At 40.9% G+C, this 22,171-nt stretch overlaps 1 protein-coding gene across 4 annotated transcripts; it reads left to right on the top strand.

Annotated features, from left to right (window-relative positions):
• The first annotated feature begins 47 nt into the window (after positions 1-47).
• Positions 48-15,733, top strand: TMEM267 (transmembrane protein 267). 4 transcript variants are annotated; one of them, XM_033086248.2, is made up of 5 exons: positions 48-174; positions 1,782-1,902; positions 2,450-2,639; positions 5,648-6,035; positions 11,886-15,733. In XM_033086248.2, exons 4-5 carry the CDS (start codon positions 5,712-5,714, stop codon positions 12,219-12,221), a joined length of 660 nt encoding a protein of 219 aa, XP_032942139.1. In that variant the 5' UTR covers positions 48-174; positions 1,782-1,902; positions 2,450-2,639; positions 5,648-5,711; the 3' UTR covers positions 12,222-15,733. The 4 variants fall into 4 exon arrangements, with proteins under 4 accessions (XP_032942139.1, XP_032942141.1, XP_032942140.1 ...); XM_033086250.2 differs by having other exon boundaries at positions 1,782-1,965; XM_033086249.2 differs by lacking the exon at positions 1,782-1,902.
• Positions 15,734-22,171: the final 6,438 nt, after the last annotated feature.

Genomic DNA, 22,171 nt, shown 5'->3' with positions numbered 1-22,171 from the left:
GCTGGGAGGAGACGGGGTGGGCACGGGTCCCAGGCTGCTCCGCGGCCACGCATGCTTCCTTGGCGGCTACCGAGGCGCCCTGCGGCCGCAGCTGAGGGCTGCACAGCCCGCTCCGGCCGGGGTCGGAGCCGAGCCCCATGGGCTGAAGGGCGACTGGCGGCGGCCGCGCTCCAGGTGGGCTCCGCGGCGGGCGGGCGGCGGCGGCGGCTCCAGCGCCCCTCACACCGCCCGGGCCCCGCGCCTCCCTCACACCGCCAGGCTCCGGCGTCCCTCATCCCGCCAGGCTCCGGCGTCCCTCACACCGCCCGGGCCCCGCGCCCCCCTCACACCGCCCGAGCCCCGCGCCTCCCTCACACCGCCCGGGCTCCGCGCCCCCCTCACACCGCCCGAGCCCCGCGCCTCTCTCACACCGCCCGAGCCCCGCGCCCCCCTCACACCGCCCGGGCCCCGCGCCTCCCTCACACCGCCAGGCTCCGGCGTCCCTCACACCGCCCGGGCCCCGCGCCCCCCTCACACCGCCCGAGCCCCGCGCCCCCCTCACACCGCCCGGGCTCCGCGCCTCCCTCACGCTGCTGCTTCTCGGGTTTCCACGCTGATTTCCTGCTCGGTTTAATTTAGCTTGTTCTTCAGCGTCTTGGTAAAATCCTACCACTTCCTTCTGGGCTTTTGCCCTCTTCAACCCCAAAAATGCGTTATAATTATCCGGCCCAAAAATAAATATTTGCTAGATCACCATCATAATGCATTGTAATTATCTGGCCCAAAAATATTTGCGTGATCACTCCAATAGTGTATTACAATTGTCTGACCCAAAAATGCTGGCGTTGTCAGTTCTTTCACAGATAGGCTGGGATCTCCTTTTCCACGCGATTGTAACTAAAGGTTTGATGTGGTGTCTTAATTCTGCTTCATGCAGTATTTAATATAATTTAACATCCGATATCAAATAATGAGGGATTTAAGAGATTTTAGAATTGTAAGGGATTACAGTCGTTAAACTTCTTGTGTAGAATGCATAATTCTATTACTTGGCAGGGTGTTTTTCAGTTGTAGCTTGGTCTTGATCTCAGGTGTCTTGCCCAACCTAATTGCTTCTGTGATTCTGTAACTTCATGCATTAAATTCCTGTATGTATTCGCATATCTGATAGCATCATGCAAAACTGGACCAAAAATTACACACAGCAATATTTCTAAGTGGTAATTTTAGCCATTGTTTTTTTGTTTTGCTTGTACACCATGGCCTCTTAGTGTCAGTTGTTCTCCCAAAAGTATATTTACAGTTTTGATCTAAATATCTTCTTGTGTCAATGATTTAAAGTGTTAACTATGCATTCATAAAAATTACTTTGGCAATTCCACCAAATTAAGCATATCTGCAAAATTCCATTTTGAGACTATAGACAGAGATTATGCTTAGTGCTTTATCTCATGTAAAACGTCATGGGAAACCAACTCAAAGCTGGGTTACTCTATCAGCTGTTGTGTGTAAAATCAACCTAGAACTTTTCTTCAGGATGTTAACTGCACTGACAATGGTTTTAAGCATTCTTAAATGTGTGAATTATTCCCCACTTTTCTGTTTTAGCAGAATGTAAGCTGCACAACTGCTTTCTGGGATCTGTAGGCTGGAAAAACTGACTCTTTATTGTGACATTTTGTAAAGACCCTGAAAAGCATCATTTTTCAGGGAGGAAAAATAATTAAAATTATCCCTTCAGAGATTATTTTGGTTGACCAAAGTTTTGCTTTTTGTGGTTTGATTTCTCTCTTGATCTGCAGGGTATTTCTGGGAAGTTCTGATTTTTACAAAGGCAGCACTCACTTTTGTCTAGAAGGAGGCTGAAACAGTTTAAAAAGAACTGCTGGACACAGCTCTTGACTGTGGTCAACCTGAAGCCAGGTTTGCATCCTGTTCTTCATTTTGGCCCGCAGAACACGTGCTAATACTTCCCATAGCAAAAGTGTAAGCCTAACACAGACCTCTGTTGCTAAATTAATTTCCAGATCTCTGTCTATTCCAAGGTCACTAAATGATGGGGTGGAATTTAGAAAGAGAGCCCTGAATGGTACTCATAAATGTTTCGTTAGGTGGGAGTCTTCCAGGCACAAGAAGAAATCTGTAAAAATGAATTCTATCCCTTGAAATGCAATTACGTAGAAGATTGGAACTGTACTTTTTGGACTTTGTGTTTTATTATCTTTTAGTTACTACCATGCTGCATTTTTATTTCTGCTCTTGGTTTACGTTTTTTTTCTGCTTTCTTTTACAGAGCTTCAAAGCTTAGCTGAAGTTGCTCTTAGCTCAATTATATTAGTTTACAAATTAATTAAATGTTTGTTTATTCTTTCTGGATTTTTTTGCTGTTGTTCATATTTCATGGATGCGTCTTATTTATATGTTTTGTCTTATGTTGGTGTTTACTGGTGCCTGGTTGGTTTTTCTTTAGGATGGAACAAACAGTGTTTGGTATTTCCTGCACTGGGCTGGGCAGACTGGATTCAGAAAGCACAGAGGCTCAACACTGAGGCATAGACCGTAGGCTTTTCATACTGGAGTCGGGCATCTGTGATGGAAAAAAAAATGTTTTCCTACTCCCAGGAGAGGTTTGAGTCTGCATGCCAGTGTGCTTTATAAAGGTATGTTGCTACGTTACCTCTTCACAGATTGGATTCTTACATAGCTGTTATTATAATTTTAAATGAAATCCAATCTGACATGATGTCCATATAGAAGAAGCATTTGTGAGGAGACTGCCATTTTTTTCCTTAAAGTGGGATTTATTTAGCAATGTTCTGTGTACCATGAGGTCACCCAATAGAAAACAGTACTTCCATTGTTTTGGGAAATACAGTACTTTCACGACCATAAAGCGCACCGGATTATAAGGCGCACCTCCGGGAGTCGGCAAATTTCACAACTTTGTGCATTATACAAGGCACACCGGACTATAAGGCGCACTTTTTTTTTGCAGCGAAGATCCATGCTGCGCACAACAAAGTAATGAATTAGTAACGGAATCCCGTGATCATGGAGTTTACTGGCAGGTGCTCAATTTTCAAACATTTTTCACAGATTGGTGTAGCCTTTAAACGCAGCCCCAAGCGCCCTCCCTGTGTGTGGGGCCCAGCACTCCCACTCGCCCCCGGCTCCCACGGCTGCCACAGTTCGGGGTGGCCACGGCTCACACCTCGGGGTTGCTGTGGTTCAGGGTGGCTCAGGGCCGCCTGTGGCTCGGGCCGGCTCGGGCCGGCTCAGGACTGTCCACAGCTCGAGGCAGCACGGGGCCGCTCGCTTCCTCCCTCCCCGTGCAGCTCCTGCTGGCCGGGGGCTGCCCGCTCCTGCCCCCCGTCGTGGCTTGGCTCATGGCTTTCAGTTCTGGGTTGGCAAATTTCCGAACTTTGTCCATTATATAAGGCGCACCGGACTATAAGGCGCACTTCCGGGTTTGGACCAACATTTTAGTCAAAAGGGTGCGCCTCATAGTCATGAAATTACTGTACTTTCTGTCTATGCATTCATTCAGAAGAGGCACAGTCATGGTTAACAGACTCTACCCACTTTTTTCATCTCTGTGTAATGCCCATGTATTATTAATGATTTCTTCTCTTTTACAGTAATTTCACGACCATAAGGCGCATCGGGTTATAAGGTGCACCTCCAGGAGTCGGCAAATTTCACAACTTTGTAAATTATATAAGGTGCACCAGACTATAAGGTGCACTCTTTTTTTGCTGCGAAGATCCATGCCACACGCAACAAAGTAACGAATTAGTAACGGAATCCCGAGATCGTGGAGTTTACTGGCAGGTGCTCGATTTGCAAACATTTTTCACAGATTGGTGTAGCCTTTAAATGCAGCCCCAAGTGCCCTCCCCATGTGTGGGGCCCGGCACTCCCACTCGCCCCTGGCTGGCAAGGCGGGGCTCGGGGCAGGGCTCAGGGCAGCCACGGCTCACACCTCGGGGTTGCTGTGGTTCAGGGTGGCTTAAGGCCACCATGGCTTGGGACCGCAGACGACTCAAGGCGCCTCGGGGCCGGGCAGGCTTAGATTGGTCTGCCTTTCCCCTGCTGGGACTGGGCAAGCTCAGATTGGCCCCGTTCCCCCCCTCCACTGAGGCCATGCAGGCTCGGATCGGCCCCCCGCCCCCCCACTGGGCTCAGGGCAGCTCGGGACCACCCACGGCTCATGGCGGCGCAGGGCCTCCCGCTACCTCTTTCCCTGTGGGGCTGCTGCTGGCTGGGGGCTGCCCCGTCCCACCCACCCCGTGTGGCTCCTGCTGGCCGTGGCCGCCCGATCCTGCCCCCTCTTGCAGCTCGGCGCTCCCATGGCACCGCCCCCCTCGCAGCCCGGCTCACGGCTCACATTTCCGCGTTGGCAAATTTCACAACTTTGTCCATATATAAGGCGCACCGGACTATAAGGCGCACTTCTGGGTTCGGGGGAAAGTTTTAGTCAAAAGGGTGCGCCTTATAGTCGTGAAATTACTGTACTTTTTAAAATGTTTTCTAAATAAATGGTTCAGTGGGATTTTTTCTTCTCCTACAGAGATACCAGTAGTCTTGCAGATAATTCTAAAACAGGCAGGCATGTTAATAATCTGCAAGAAACATTTATATCTTGTGAGACTTACAATATGTTTAAAATCATAAATAGTTATGTGTCAACTTAAGAAGTTTAATACGCTCAAAAAGGCCCTTCACAATAAGAATTTACCTAATGAAGAAGGGTTGTCAAGATTTAATGTATTGCACAAAAATGCTGAACTCATGGGAAGAATCCATTTTTAGGCAGCATATAGGCTTTAAAATTGTGGTCTGTCCCTACATCTCCCCAAAAAGACTAGCATAAGAGCTAGGACAGTTAGAACTTCTCTTGCAAAAAGAGAACTTATGAAGGTAGTGTGGCAGACAATAGATAAGGCCTGAAAGTAACAGCCAACTTCTCTGCTGGAGCATATGCTGAGATAAAGCTTAGGTAACTTTGATCTGTAAGGAGGTGGTTTTGATTACTTTGCTTGTCTAAATGGTTGTTGTCTGTCTTTATTACAAATAGTGAAGATATTTTAGTGGGTTTGGTTTTCTTATGTTCCAGTCTCCAAACTAAACAAGGAAAGGACTCAGGAAAGGGTACCAGGGAATACTAAATATGTTAGTAAAGAATGTAAATTAAAGCAGTGGTTTGGATTATAGATTGAAAACTCAGTTTTAACAGTTATTTTGAGAAATCTGGGATTTTGAGAATCACTCCTAAAAATCCTTTAAACTGAATCTTCTTTTGTTATTACAGTGTAAAGTATTTAATTGGATTAAATAATGTATTTATGATCAGAAGGAGTCTTGAAACATATTCCGTGTATTATCATATGTGTTTCAAGTTATCTTGTAATATTTAACATTTTGACAAGTGGAATGAGAGCTCTCCGTGTTACTTGTGCTGGTTCTAATTAAAACAGGGCAGGTGTTTTAATTCAGAGTTGTAGTTTTTAAGTCAATAAACTAATTGAAATTTAAAATTCCCTGGGAATATTGAATGCAAACACTGAATTTGGGTCTTAATGCCCAGTTGCAGCTGTGGTAACGAATGTCTTGTTCAAATGGATTTTCTTTGTTTAATAGTTTCCTTTCTGATCTCTGACATTTACAGAACAACTGACGATCCAAAGGACAATGCGCAGTGTGTATCCTGATGACATTTTGTGTACTGCAACATGGTTTTTGTCATGGCATCTGAGACTGAAAAGGCCCACGCTCTTCTCCAGACTTTCAGCACAGCATCAGTTATTTCCAGTCTAGGTTTGGGGATATTCTGCTTTGTAGCAGATAGACTTCTGCAGTTTTCCTTCATTCAGCAAAATGACTGGCTCCGAGCCTTATCTGATAATGCGGTGCATGGTATACTGGGGATGTGGTCCTGGGCAATAGTGATTGGACTCAGGAAGAAAAGTGACTTCACTGAGGTCACCCTGGCTGGCTTCCTTGCCTCTGTCATTGATGTGGACCACTTCTTTCTTGCTGGATCTCTGTCATTAAAGGTAAGTCAGTAGATCAGTGATTTGTTGATTTATCACTTTTACATTGTTGTTTCTCTACTGTGTTGTAGACCAAAAAATTTCACTGATAATTTAATTAAATACATTTAATAGATACACCGGAATTGTTTATATGCAGTTGTTATGATTTTAAAAGCCATAAAAATATTTTACATCTACTGTTCAGTTTCTGCTACTTAGAAGGAAAAAAAGAGAGTTTTGCACATGTATGTGCTATTCTACATGTATCACATAGTTGCTTTGTTATCCAGCCTAAGGAGTTAAGTGCTCCTTTGCACAATTCTATGGATGAAATGGATTATTCCACTTCTCTTTACAGTAAGGGTTAGAAATACCTGAAATGTGGGGTAGAAATATCTGAAATGTAGATGATAGAGCTTCTGTTTATTTCAGTCTTTATGAGTAATACATTGGTTTTAGCCAGCCCTAAATATTTCTCCCACAAACAAGCTATATGTGAGCTGACACTTTAAAAAGGCAGCCTGAGTTGCATTTAAATATAGTTCATTGAAAAAAAAAAAGAAACAAAAAAAGAAGTAGGAAAGCAAGCATCAGCTTATTAATAAAAGTAAAAAGGTGAATTGAATTGGCTCCTGTTAAGCAGTGGATGCTTAACTTAATGCAGAACTGCTTGTTAGGACAGAGTTTCTCAATAGTATCAGTACTACCAGATTGTGGCACTCTTTTCCAGTAGTTTTCCTCCTCTAGTTTACTCATAATACTGTTACACTATTCACAGGGAAATAACTAAAAGGCAGGAAGGAAGGAAGGAAGGAAATCCTGTTCTTTAAATTCGTGTAAGTAAAGAAGAACAATGGTTTACCAATTTTTGAAAAATATTTAGATGTCAGCTAAGTGTAAGAGGCAAATATTGCTTATAGTAGAGATGTAAAAATCAGATTTACAATGGAAAAGTAATTTTTGATTAGGTACAGTATCACTAGAGAAGAGCTGCCTTTTATTTGTGCATTTGGTCAGTTCCGTCTATTGGGTTTACCACTGCGGAGGGGAAAGAGAAGAACCAAGCCCTTCAAACTAGCCACATTCCCAGTGCATCCCAGGATATCACTGACTACCATTTTGCCACGTGGACAGTCAGGCTCCAGCATGTCCTGGTGGCCGACATTATTCTTCCCTGAGTAGTCCCTACTTCTCCCCTTATCTGCATTTCTTTCATGTGGAAATGTTGTACAATTATAAAACTAGGTAAAGAAAAGGGAAGTTAGTTTGGTTGATTAATGGGTCATACAATATTATTACTGAATAACAATATGGAATAGAATTTAAATCTCTAATTATTCTCATCTGGTTTTTCTTATTTTAAAATCAGTGAATGCAACTAAATGAATGGCTAGCTATTAGAAAATATTAAAATTTTATTGCTGCTTTTTCATGCATTTGGGATGATTACCAGTATTTTTCTTAATTACAACCACTAGATGTCACACTTCACTGATGTTTGTTTGAGAAGTTGACTATTGAATTGTTTCATGGAGTTGGGAAGGGACCTGCCCCTTGGCAGTGAGGCAAGGTTAAGTATACCTGCACCTTCCATGATGGGGAACGTTTGTGTAGCCTAGCCTATCTCTGCTATATACTACCAAGTAAATTTTTGTAATTTTGTGACTTAATTTCTTCCTGTGTTGCTTCAATTCCCGAGCAGATAGCAGTTCTTTGTCTAATCCAGCCTAAAGTATTGTCGATGATGGTTAGATCAAGTTCTCTTGTTCTTTAAGGTTTATTTTGCAAAAGCTGATTTCTGTGCTTTCCCCCAAAGTGTTTTTCAAATCAGAAACACAAAACACAGCAGGTAGAATCATAGCCCTTCCAGCAGCCAAATGTGTTTAGCTGAGGTGAGGAGAAGACAAGGTGCCCAAAAGCTTTTTCAAAGTGATTTGCCTACTACTTTCCATATGTTAACTGGACTAATAAAGGAAATAATCCAGTGTCGGTTTCATGAGTCTTAGGGCAAAAACATCATTACAACTTTCAAGTATTCTTTACAAAGACTCTCTTCTCAACTAAATAACTTTTAAAAAAAAATCTTAAAGGAATAAATTTGTGTTTTGTAAACCTCATACTATTTTTCTCCTCTCCTCTGTATTGCTTTTTTGCCTCAATTACCTCTAAAGGGTCCTGTCCAAAACTATAAGTAGTATTTTAGGTGAGACTTCATTTGAGCCAAACATTGTAGTTTAATTCCTTTCAGTGCCACAAAATTACAATGATTCTGTCCTTTAAAGAAAAAATAATAATCTGTTACAGGTTTTGTCTTCTTGCAGTGCCATCAGAATCCCTTTGGTTTGTGATGTAACGTAATCCCCATAAACTTTTCTTCTGTGTGCTGTCTGGCCAGCTAGATGTGATTGTAATATGTAATTTTTCTTTCCTTGGCTTAATATGATGTGCCTCTCAGCTTCTTGGCATAATTTCAGGCTGTCACCTATATAATTTATTATTTCATGGGATACTTTTTACTGTGTATTTGTTAGATACTTTTTTACAACATATTTGGTAGTTACAGTGCCATTCTTGGTCTTTGAATTGCCTGGTTGACAGTAACTGCTTCAAGAAACTAACATGTTTACTGCTTTTGCAACACATTACTAAATAGCTAATAAATTAATACATGTGATTAGCTAACCACGCCACTAATTTGTACTGATAGTATATTTCACGTTACTGTACACAATCACCTTTGAGGCTCGTCATCACCGCTTTTAAATCTGATGACGAGTTGATTTTTCTGGAGTAAACTTTTTATGCAGCACAAGGCAGTCCTGCCTTCCACCTCCAATTGCTACCTTCACACTACTGTAGTCACCTACTTCTGTTCCTGCTGACACTACTCAGCGCTGGGATTGTTTGGCCATTGGTCTGTTTTTCATGATTATTTTTCTGCAGTATTCAGGGTAAATAGTCACTTGTGGTATTTATATGTTTACTCTGATAGATACTTGTGTACCAAGTACCTTGCGATCTGACCTTTTGCCCACATTATTTTTGCAACAAGTATGAAGTTTACAGTGACTTCACTACTTGGACTTTGTAGTTCTTTGTGTTCCATGTGGTTTTAACTGTGCACACAAGTACAGAAAAACCTGTCTCACTAACAACTCCAAAGGTGGCAGTTCCTGCAGCCTGTCATCAGTCAGGAGTAGGACATGATGGGCTGCTCCCAGACTCCACCAGGACTGTAGCCCAGACACTCATGTTGCAGAGCAGACATGTGGAAATTGGTGTCTTGCTGCTAAAGACTCAACAAATTCTGAAAGTGTAGAACATGCAGTCGGTGGCAAACATACATAGCGCTGCTGGGAAGTGTGCTGCCCATGACTGACCTGGGCTGTACAGGAGCATTTCTGCAACTGGAGAATAAGCTTTGCACAAGCACAATTAATATAACATTGAATATATTATTATATTGTTACTATTATATGTTACATTGAATATGTTACTATGAACTAAAGACTTCAGGTTTGTGAAGCACCACAGAGTATCAGTGAGGGAACATCTGTTGTTACATAACCATCCATGGTGTCATCATGAGCACTAAAGCAGGTAATTTGCGTGGGTTCTCCTGCATTCAATTATTCTCCAATCTGCAGCTGCTCATTGTAGAGAGAGAGGCCAGAGGAGCAGCAACTGCAAGATGATTTGCATCTGGTTGAACATGTAGGCAAGTGGAAAAGGTCATTTTTTTCCAGGAGGTTTAATATGGAAAAAGCTTGATTTTTTGGGGTTTTTTGTGGTGGTTTGGTTTTTTTTAAAGATCTGGTGCTTTCTAAAGGCAAACAAATTTGCCTATTAGGAGAAAGAGAGTAGAGCAGCTTATATTAGCAAACAAAGCTACCTGTCTCCAGGGCTTAGCAACTCAAGGATATAATTGTTAGTCACAGAATGTAAAAGAGGAAACAGACTGTTCTACTCTCAGACCTTGGGCAACAGCATCTCAGAAGCTTGATGGCTATCCTGCAGTTACGGAATAGGACCTTCTCTTGCTAAAATTGAACATGCAGGTTTGCTATATGAACAACCCTGCCATCTGAAATTTACATGAAAAGAATTTAAGCATCACCATGGCACCAATTCTGATAAATTGTGTACATAAGTAACATTAAAATTTTCCTTTTTCCCTGTGTTGCTGTTGGCACCTAACCTTAACAGGTGACAGGGAAAAGACTAATTTAGACTTTGCTACTGTCTTTTTGAAGTGCAGAAATAGAGGCCAGTCAATAGATTATCTACTGAAACGTATCACTGTTCAGGTTTTTTCATTTTTGAGGCTCTTGTAACAAAAATCTGACTCTTTGTAAGGCAGATGTTAAATAATTTCATCATCCCAAGATTCTTCTACTTCAATCCGTGAACAATCTGCTTGTGTGAAACAGAACTGAAGTTGAAGAAGATACACCTTTTGCTCCAGCTTAAAGGAATTGGTTCCACAACACTAGAGTTAAAAATGCTTGAGGCAGCTTGTGAGCTCTTTAATCCCATTACCTGATGAGGAGAGTCACTGACAAGCATGTGGTGGGAAGCTAATAGAGTAGAGCTTTCTGCAGGCCTTTTAATGTTGGCTGTGGTTTAAAGCATGAGCTGTAATATTTCAAGGTGGTCCGTAACTTCCCGTCTCTGTATCATCTGGGTAAGGCTACTTCAAAGTTTCCATGCAGTTATCTAAATTGTGCATGAACTTGATGAACCTATTCCAGAGTCCCACTGGCAGGTAGTCTGACCGTTGAATCCTGCAAGGATTAACACAACTGAAGAAGGAACAGGTTAGACATGCTTTGTTTGCCTTCTGCAGTAGGTGCAGGAAGGGATGTGCTCAACAAAGCAAAGATACACCAGCACACTACTTCTCTGGTGCCTCGTCACAGGTTTTCTGAGTGTTCACCAGTATCAGAATTCAGCCAAGGAATATCATATCAGCACTTCTGTAGACCTTTTAGTAATGTGCTGTTGTTTCTCCTGTGCTTACAGACACAAGAATCTACTTACTTGTCAAATAAAAATCCAAAATATCATTACAATTTTTTATCATGTTTGAATTTGTGGTGATGGTTGTGGCTGTTGCTACTGAATACACCCACAGAATATCTTCTTAAACATGTATATTAAATGACATTATCACTTCTTAAAATGGCTAAATCTAATCTCATTAACTGGGCATTCACCTTATTAAAACTAAATATCAGGCTTTCAACTGAGTTACTGTCAAACAAGTTGTTGATACAAAAAGCTCAGTCACAAATATGTTAGATCTTGGCTTATGAACTTTGTTTTGCCTGTCCATGAAGAGTACTGTCTCAAGGCGATCAAAATACATGTAACTTTGATCATATTTTTGTCCTATTGAAAATTGTTGTTCTGTTTTAAGCACTGCGCAACTGAACCAACTTTACAGTGACAATTGTAATAAAATACAGGATGTATTTTTGGAAGTAAAAGCCATTAAAGCACATGATTTACTGTAAGTAAAACATATTTAATATTTCAAGTGTATTGCATTGCTGTTTTCCTTTTAATTACCTTGAAGTTAAATACATATAATCAGTGCTGCAGATTATACAAGTTCCTATGTACCACATGACTATGTGACAAACAGGATTCCTCATCCCTCTCCCTCCCTGTTTTGCTGATGATAGTACTTAGTAGGATGCATGATTCATATCGCACAATAGAGAGACAGGGCAGCACACAAGTCTCATGCATAAAATTGGCTTTAGATTAATTGCAGTGGAAAGAAGCAGTATGTTTTCTTTCTGCTTCCACTTAGTCACCTAACAATGCACCTGTAGACTCTCATGAAACTTGTTTTCTCTTTCACAGGCTGCTCTAACTCTTCCACGGAGACCACTTCTTCATTGTTCTACTGTGATTCCTGTGGTGGCTCTGACATTAAAGTTCATCATGCAGCTTTTCAGGCTTAAGGACTCTTGGTGCTTTCTTCCCTGGATGTTGTTCATATCCTGGACTTCTCATCATGTCCGTGACGGGATTCGTCATGGCCTCTGGATCTGCCCATTTGGAAAAACTCCTCCCTTGCCATATTGGCTGTATGTGGCAATTACAGCATCTTTACCTCATCTATGTTCATTTATTATGTATTTAACGGGCACTAGAGAATTAATGTCTATAAAACATGGAATCCGCATTGATGTATAGGAATAATGGCTTTTAAAGGTGGTTTGTGCTAGCACTTGAAATAACCTGCCTGTCTGTCACTGAAGGGTTTCCTTATGTTTCCTACACCTTCTGAGCTAGGCATTTTAAGGTTGCGGAGCCAATTACAGCTCTTGTGTCAATTCCTTGTGGTCATAGAACTTATTTAATGAATGATAATAATTTTATATCTGTACATTTCCCTTGCAGAGTGTGTGGTCTTCCATGATAGTTCATGCATAGTGAGCTGATTATAAAGTACTTAGTTCCTCTCTATAGTAATTACATTACATTTCACTGTCACAGTGCCATTCATCTGGTCACCATTCACTTGGGATTTGTATTCTGCCTTTCAAGAATACATTTCATCCAGATGGTATTTGTGTAGCACTTTAAAAATATGAAGTTCTATATAAATACTAGTTATTACTGGGGATTTAGCAGTATATGGCATTTCTAAAAAATCCCTCAGTTAGCTTTTTGAATTTATTTATATGTTAGGAGTCCTGCTGGACTCTTGTATTCAACCATTTTAAAAGAAATATTGCCTGGATGTCACACTGTCTATCCACACTTCTTTGAACCTGTAATCACAGTGTTTTACTAAATTCTATATCCCCCTGTAGTTGCTTGGTACTAAATTTCCAGAAAATTACTAGCTTCAAAATTAGAAAGGAGTAGACAATTTTGTTATAGTATTATGGTGTGTTGGCCAAATTGTTTAGTTTTTAAAAATACACTATTTATGAACACTATTTAATTTGGAACCAAGGAATTTTATTAAATATTTAAGAATTGTGTGAAGATTCAGGGAGATACAAGAAAATAAAAATTACTTGTACCACAAGTTTGCTTAAAGACATTACTACCCAGTAAAGCATTTTCCAGTAAGTGCAATATCATCCTCATAATTGTGAAATAAAATGCATTGTTATTATTATTATTATTATTATTATTATTATTATACAGAAATAGAGATTTCCTCATAAAGAGATTCCATAAGGAAAAGTGTTATTATGCTGCAGTTTATGAGGTAGTAATTTGCACTATGGACTATTCAGTTTTCATTTACAGACATCTCTCAGAAAGAGTCCCAAATTATAAGTTGTCTGGTCTTGTCTAGCTAGACAAGACAGTTTAGACTTGTGTAGTTTATTATGTGCAAGCTGAGAATGTCTGTTAATAATTTTTAAATTTTTTATTCACATCCCATTAAAGAGATGGGGCCTTAACTACTCCAGCTTGTGATGAATAGCTGTCAAAGGGGATCATTTTTATGGAACTGCATGTATAAGGTAGCATGTGCTTAACTTAGGTTACCAAGGGGTATAAGAGTTTATGTGATGTGTACATTTACATTATTAAATGTATATTAGAATAAAGTTTAAAAAAATATTAACTGGGATGCCTGTCTTAATGAGTACCAGAAACTTTGTGGCTGCAGAATACTTAAGGCTCTTTGCAGCACACTATGCTAATCACAGATAGTGTTGCACCTCTTTAAAATATGTCTTTGCACCAAAAGTATAGTCCCTATCCTGTTTTCATGTTAGAAATGTGCACCAATGCAAACTTGTCTGATAGTACAGTGGGCCTGTCTAGCCTTTATTATAAAAATGAATAAAAGAGTCTTTCTTGGAAAGGAGATTGGAAGAGAAAAACATTCCTTAGAGGGTTATCCTCATGCTGTGGATTTCTGTCCTTCAGAGTTTTCCAGAAACAGCATAAGAAATGTCTTGCTTTAGAGCCCTCAGATCAAAACTGTCTTTTCTCCAAAGGCAGGTTGTTTTATTAGAGGAGCATTGCTCATTAATTTACTTCTATCCTGTATTTTAAACTACAGGCTATGATGTGCCAGTAATGAATACATTTTCTGCAAGGGGTGAACACTGAAACCCAAGTAGAAAGTTTTCTGTATTCTTGTTTCATGGTATAATATTTGTATAATTTTGTGCTTTATCCAGATTTTTTGCAAAGGGAAATGTATATAGGAACAAAGTGTAGAATTACACTTTCTCACTTTCAGACTGTAGCTGTAGCGTTTCTGGTAACTGTATGTCTACCCACAGTCCTTAAGATCAGTACTTTACTGTTCTAGCTATGTTTAAGGATCCATTAAGGGGTACATCTTCAGTAGTTTAAAACTACATATTTAATTCTCTTTATGTCTAGATATTTCTGTCTGAGCTTTCACAGTAACTTTGAGCTGTATTTCAAAACACTGTTTTTTCCAGCCACGTTCTTACCAAGTTCTACCACAGCAATAGGTGAACCCCACTCAGACACGCATTAAGGAAAGTAGCAAGTACTTTGTACCATGGCTTCTTTCCTTCCAGACAGACATGGCAATCTCACACCTCAACCTGACATTTTGGCAGCTTTAGCTGAGGCCATCAGCAGCTTTTCAAGGTAAATTTACACATGACATGTACTGCTGTAATTTGTGGGTAGCCAGAGTAGGGCACAAAGGGCAGGTTAGGTGTTTGTCTCAGCCTGTGTGTTGTGGGCAGAGTGGGAGCTACAGAGATTATAGAGAACCCCTCCCGTTGAGTCACAAAGCATAGACAGGACCCTCTTGATTTCTAAACTCCTCACAGAGGCCTCTGGGTGCAGCTGGATCCAGCCTTAGCCCCGGGCTCTGTCAATGGTTTATGTTAATGGATTAAATAGGTGTTATTGAAACTCTTCACAGCTTTGTCCCACAGCATTAAGGATGACAAAACAGAGATATTTATATGAAAATGAATTCATTGTTATGATAATAATGAGACTAAAAGATCTTAATCAGAATTATTTACTACACAGTCTAAGTACCTGTAACTAGTAGTCTAGTTCAGTACCCTATTTTTGTAGCAATATTGAAGCAATAATATCAAAGGTAGCAAAAGAAACTATGAAGTAGAGATTTATTTTGCTCACCTGTAACAATGACTGCGGTCGAATCTCTTTCTCTGAACTTCGAGGGGTAACATTGAGGCAAATCCCAGCTCAAGGAAGGAATCTCCACACGAGCTCCAGAAAGGGGATTGATGGAAGATCCTCCCCACTCTTTAAAAATTGGGTGTGGGTCCTCTGATTCCAGGCCAGCTGTGTCAGCTCAGCATCTTTAGATAAGTTAGTAGTAGTAAGTATTACCATTTGTTTGTCGATTTATCCGGTACTTTACCAGGTCTGCCACAGCTTCACGTTTCTCTCAGGTATGTTTAACTCTGGGGTTGATGAGTCAGGCTGGTTTCAGCATTGTTCAGCACCAAGAGCACCAGGACAGCCCCCTCCTCCATTCACCACTGATAGCTTTGCTAACAGGGCATTACTCGAGCTGTTCTTCTCAGTCCAAGCAGAGCATCCTTCTACACCTCCTCACCCAACACCTGCCTGCTACAGATGGATTGCCCAGCAATTCCTTACCAGTATTTCTTGTGCATTTCAAATCACTGATGTTTCCAACTATGCATTGATACCTGCCATGTGTAACAAAATCGTAACAAAAATAAACCAAGATACTAAAAATATAATGACTTTGTGCTTTACTGCATGCATTACTGTAAAGGGTAAATGTAAAACACAAAAAGCATGTGAATTACACAAAACATGGCTTGGAAAGTTAAGCTAATAACGTATGATGCATTTCACTCAAGTATTAGGTCTTCCAGTGATTCTTTTAATATGCCAATCTAAACATTTTCCATATATTTTCATGTTGAACTCAAAAATTTGAAGAAAGTGTAGGGTTTTTCTGACTTACTTTATTAGAACTGTGCTGCTTTTTTTCTCGCTTTGATGGATTGCTGCTGCAAAAAGTAGATACTAATAGCCAAGTTAAAAGAAAAATGTTAGAGTCTTTCTTCTCCCCAGTCCTGGAGAAATAAGATGAAATTTCTCCTAATTACCTAGTTGCCTTAACAGAATGTGTGAACATGTTTCCTATAACTTTGTATTCTTTATCTTTTCACCTGACTACTGGTATCACTTTTTACTACAGTGCAGTATATATTATGTCAGGTGCCCTTAATAAGCTATTGGTAAGTGAATTATTCTTAATTGGTCCCATGTCCCAAGGAAAATGATGCTAAATTTGAATTAGAGTGAGGTAATTTTTACAGCAGACCACTGATATCGACTTATTATGAGAAGAACATTTCCTTTGCTAATGGAAGTCAAGTTGCAGAAAAAGAGAGAAGGGGTTAAAATTCAGTCTGAAGGAAATGTTATTGCATAGTTAATTTTGGACACGTACATTTTTGTTCTGTCACTGTCAGTATGAAGCTAAGTGATGAAATGCATCAGAACAGTGCATGTCTGTTTGAGTAATTGAGCCAATCTAAATTCTGTCAATTATGCAAATTTATTCAGGGCAGAAGAAATTTTGTATTCTCACATCGTGAGCTTTTATTGGCTGGCAATTCTGAGCCCACAAACTAGGTTTTGTTTCCCTGCTGCAGGCGGACCTTGCATTGAAGTGAAGGAAGAGTTCTCAAGTTGAAGTACCTTTTGTGGTCATCACAAAAACATGGTAGTAATGTTTTTCCTCAAAATTGTAATTAAAATTTCCCAAATTTTTACACTGTCTGCATTGAATTTTTTAGTTTATATTTTCAAATTGTATATTTGAATGCTGTATTATAGAACTGTTTCCTGTTATTTAAACCCCCTATTAAATAGTATTTGGTATATGTATATGTATATGTATATGTATATGTATATGTATATGTATATGTATATGTATATGTATATGTATATGTATATGTATCACACTGATCTTCCCTTCTATGTTCATGTAATAATTTTGCATTTGTTTAGCTAATTTTGTATTGATTTTTCCTGGAGCGAGGAGAAGTGTTTGTCTCGGTGACTGGGGAGAAACAGGCATGCGGCAACTAACAGAAACATTTATGTGCAAGGAAATCTTCAGAATCTTGAAAACAAGAGATGATACTGTCCTTTAGATGGAAGCATTCTGTAGGTTTCTGGGACGTTTTTTAAAACATACTTGTTTAATCAAAACTAACAGACTGAAAATATTTCTCCTAGTAAACATGAGTGAACAATGTGCATGAAAATGGATTTGTATAATGAAATTGTTGCAGGGATGATCGGCCAAGTTGCTGTTGCTATATCCACCACAGAAACAACTCCTTTGGCCTAGGAATATCAGTAATATTCCTGGAGCTTTCCTCATGTTACCAAGGGAATTCAGTCTTACTTTGATCTCATTTTTCCCTTTATAAATTACATTGAGCAAGGGCTCCTTGGCTGGTGTGGGGTAATTTCCTTAAACTGCTGTCCAGTCACTCACATCAGTTTTTACAATTGAGCCAAAGGAGTTCAATACAAAAGTATGTTGTCTGTGTGCAAACTATTTGCACAGTAACTGCAAAAGAAATGAAATCAAAGGTAATGGACATAATACCGGCATAAGGAATTTAGAAGGTAGAATGCTTCTAGTTTCACATTTCCATTCAAATTGCTGATAACCAAAACGACCTTATTTTTTTGTATTACTGCCAGCAATTTGGAGGCAAAGTTTGTAGTGACTGCTCTAAAAATTTAAGGTGTTTCTGGGCCAAGTGAATACTGCAAGATTCAAGTATTAAGGCTTTATGCATGTATTTCCAACAAAATTATCTGTATCCTCTCGTTCGTGTAGCTGTATACAATATGTAGATACAAACTCTCACTTATTTCCTGGTCTTACTATGGGAACATGGTTGTGGCTTGGGGAGTTTTGGTACAAAATGCTCTAGCTAGCATGACCTTTTAGCTCAAGTAATTTTTGTTTCATTAGTCATGCAGAGATAGACCTTCCCTTCTATTTAATATGTTTTTTCAAGGTGAAAGTTTGGGTACTTTGCCAGCATCTTTCGTGTGAGTGTTCTGTATGCCTTGTACAACATAAATAACCAAAGCAGAGGCATTCAGAACTTTATACTATAAAAACGTGTGCATATGATTTATTTGTAATTTTTCCCCATGGTGAAAATAATTCCACATGCTTTAGCATCATCCATCTTGCATTTAAATATCTATATAAATGTTGACCAAATGGTATTTCTAGTAATTTTATAGGGCTACAGAGACACTTAGTGTTTCATTTGCTCTCCTGGTGCTTGACTTAACTCAGATTCAATGGTAAGCATGATCCTCCTGCCTCAGTGTACCAGATTCCTCTGCTATGTGTAGCAAATGTAAGTAGTAGACATCTGTCCAGTAGTAAAAAATCACAGAGACCCTTTCTATTCAGTGTGTGACTGATCAGTCTATTCAGTAGTGTTTAAAATGTGATTTATCTCTTCCTAAGAGAGATGTACACTCCTGGTGACCTGAACTGCATTCCAGTCATCACAGATTGTTCTTACTAGCTGGTACACTGCTATAATTGGGATTGCAGATTGGGCTTGTCTTACTGTCCTTTACATGATTTCCCCTTGCTGGAGAAGGAAACTATCTTGTCAAAGGCTATTTTATCCAGGGGTTCTTTGACATGTAATGTAATAATGTAAACATTAAAAAAGTGAAACGACTTGAGACAGTTCTCAAGAGGCACTGATGCTGTAGTTGCTTCTAGACTGGCATAATTCAGTGAAGGGATGACCAGCTTTTAAAAATTAATTTTAACTTTTAAAATGCAGGTGAAGCATTTGTTGTAAAGTTAGACAATTTTCTCAAAACCTGTCCAAACACAGGAGTTTCTCTTTGAAAGATTTCACAATTTCAATGCAAATATTTATTGTGGCTGAAGTTTTCAGTGCTAAATCTTTGCTTCAGTTTACTATTTGCTCTAGATTCGGTGTATGGAGACTTAGACTAGGAACATGAAATCTGTTAAAAGTTTGCACCTTTTCTACCTTGAAACCTGACCGGGAAGAGGCTCTTTTTAAGTTTCCTAAAGGAGGGCTTGCATTTTGTAGTCTAGTTTACTTGTCTCTGTGGTTATATAGAAAAGCTCACCACCTGATAGTGCCGTGATATGTATTTATTGCAATTAGAAGCCCCTGCTCTGCTCTGCAGAGGGAAGTGTGGGCTGTATTTGCTGCTGCTGTCTGCAGACTCAGTGCAAAGGACGAGTCCTGTCGTGTCAGTGAAGGGAAACCATGGCTTCAGCATGTGCTGTATGGGGCTCCATGCTTCGGTGGTTTCTCTGAGTGTTAAAACCTGCTTCTGTTACAAAGAAAATTATGAGTTTCAAAAAAAGAAAGGGTTTTCCCCAATTAATTTCAGCCACTGAAAGTCTGGTTGAATGATCAAATTTCTTGAAAACTCATTTCAGATAAGAAAACCAGTTTGGCAGTGACTTGATTTACAAGTAAGTATATTCCTGCTGTCTGTTGCAAAGTGAGGAATGTTGGCACATTTCTGTAGTTCTCTGTTGCCTGGATTAGCTTTGCAGAAAAAGGACATGTTTTCCTCTCTTTTTAGTGAACAGATACAAAGCTTTGGAAGTGCTGAGGACAGTTTTTTCCCCTTTGGCACATATTCACAAGCAGTCACCTGTCACTGTTATTATGAAAGGTATTCAACAGAAGATGGAAAATACCTTGGACTAGGCATGCACTGAATACTTAATCAGAACGTGTCCAGACTGCTTGTGAAACATATTCCAGGTGAATCTCCTCTGCAAGAAAGTAACTGTTAGTGTGAAAAAATCTATTGCATCTAAAAGCATTGAAGAGAATTGCATTGCTCTGGCTTTTTTCTTCACCCAGTTGTCCTACCTCCCTGCCTTGCCGGAGCACTGGCCTTTGAATGAGGTTTTTCTCATTGCTACACAGTGTGCAGGAATGCCAAGCTTATTTGAAAGGGGAGAGGTTTCAAATGCACAGGTGAAGATGAGTTGCCTGATTATAGGAGAGTGCTCTGTTCCTTGGTTGGTGGTAGTTGGTACAAAGAGGGGTGTGGGAAGCACAGCTCAAAAGGGTTTCTTTTGATTGAAAGTAGAGAACACATTATTTCCCTGGCTTTGGTGATATTTCAGGGAACCTGGCAGGAGTTACAGTAATTTCATGACTATCAGGCACACCCTTTTGACTAAAATTTTTTCCCGAACCCAGAAGTGCACCTTGTAGTCTGGTGCGCCTTATATAATGGACAAAGTTGCGACATTTGCCAACCCGGAAGTGTGAGCTGCAATGGGGGGGCAGTGCCGCAGGAGCGCCGAGTCGCGAGCGGGGGTGGGAGCGGGCAGCCGCAACTGGCAGGAGCAGTGCGGGGAGGGAGGGAGCTGCCGCCAGTCCCGGCCTGGGCGCGGGGGGAATGAGCTGCTGGTGGCCGCAGCCTGGGTGAGGGGGGATGGAGCCACTGGCAGCCGTGGCGGCTGAGCCACGAACCGAGCTGCGCCAGCCAGTGCTGGGCGGGAGTGCCTGGGCCTGCGGCCGCTGCGGCCGCTGGGCAGGGGAAGCCAGGACCCACGGCCGCGTGGTGGTAGCCAGGAGCAGCGAGCCGCTCCAACTGGTACCGGGGGCAGGTGGGAGTGCCGGGGTCCGTGGCACGGGGAGGGCACCTGGAGCTGCGTTTAAGGCTACGCCAATCTGTGAAAAATGTGAAAATTGAGCACCTGCCAGTAATTTGTTACTTTGTTGCACGCGGCGCAGCTCCTCGCTGCAAAAAAAAAGTGTGAACTGTGAGCCGAGCCACGAGGTGGGGCGAGAATGGCCTGCCCTCAGCCAGCAGGAGCTGCACAAGGAAAGAGGGAGCGGGCAGCGCCGCGCCACCCCGAGCCACGGATGGTCCCAAGCCACAGGTGGTGCCAAGCCGCCCTCAACTGCAGCAACCCCGAGGTGTGAGCCGTGGCTGCCCCGAGTCACAGCAGCAGCAAGCCGCGGCCGCCCCGAGCCCCAAGCCCTGCCTCACCAACCAGGGGCGGGTGGGAGTGCCAGGGTCCATGCACGGGGAGGGCGCTTGGGGCTGTGTTTAAAAGCTATGCCAATCTGTGAAAAATGTTTGCAAATCAAGCGCCTGCCAGTAAACTCCACGATTGCGGGATTCCGTTACTAACTCGTTACTTTGTTGCGTGCTGCACAGATCTTCACTGCAAAAAAAAAAGTGCGCCTTCTAGTCCGGCGCACCTTATATAATGTACAAAGTTGCAAAATTTGCCGACTCCCAGAGGTGCGCCTTATAGTCCGGTGTGCCTTATGGTCATGAAATTACTGTACTTTACTGCTGGAGATAGAAACTTCACGTTTCAGTTGAGATTCCATACGAGATAATTACATCTACAGAGGTAATAAACACTGATGTTCTCAGTGTAATAGGAATATTTTCTACTAAAATTTTCCAAGCTTGTGCTGTATCCAGACTTGCAAAAAAAACCCCAACCAATCATAAAAAAAACAAACCAAAACAAAACACCAAAAAAAAACCCCAAAAAACCACAAGGAAACCACCAAAAAAAACCACACAACCAAAACCACACCAGAATACTTTTCATTGGAGATGTTGTTTGAAAACACTCACATCCTGCCATGTTTGCTGTTTCTGCTTCCTTTCTATCCCAAAGTTAGCCTTTAGCTGCTTCATTCAGAAGGAAAGAACTTGTAGAGTTAAATACAGAAGAAAATTTGGTTTGTCAGCGTTCTGAAGGCTTTTTACTAGGCTTTCAAAGTCAAAACAGTTGAGCAGAAGTGTTATGGGGCATACAGAAAATACGTTTCAATGCAAATGAATGTTTTATTCCTTCACATTTTATCAAAACAAAATTTCACTGACACTTGTTTTCTTTCTTCCAGTCCGTGGCTAGTCCTTTCTTTGCTTATCTCCATGAGTCTCCGGGTGATAGCATTTCACATTTGTCCCCAATGTGCTTTGCAAGATTTACCCAATCTCACCAGGTCTCTAATTAGTTTGCAGGAGGGAAAAAAGCTTTTATCTAATAAGGAAAAAATGGGATATCTGAGCCAAAAACTGTGTTCAAAGATAAATTCTTTGAAGCTGAAGGAAGAGAGCTGAAAGCAGAA

Source organism: Catharus ustulatus, chromosome Z (assembly GCF_009819885.2).
Source record: "Catharus ustulatus isolate bCatUst1 chromosome Z, bCatUst1.pri.v2, whole genome shotgun sequence".
In the NCBI taxonomy this organism is placed as follows: Eukaryota; Metazoa; Chordata; class Aves; order Passeriformes; family Turdidae; genus Catharus; species Catharus ustulatus.
Note: the sequence above shows the minus strand (reverse complement) of the source record. Positions and strands in the feature narration are given on the sequence as shown.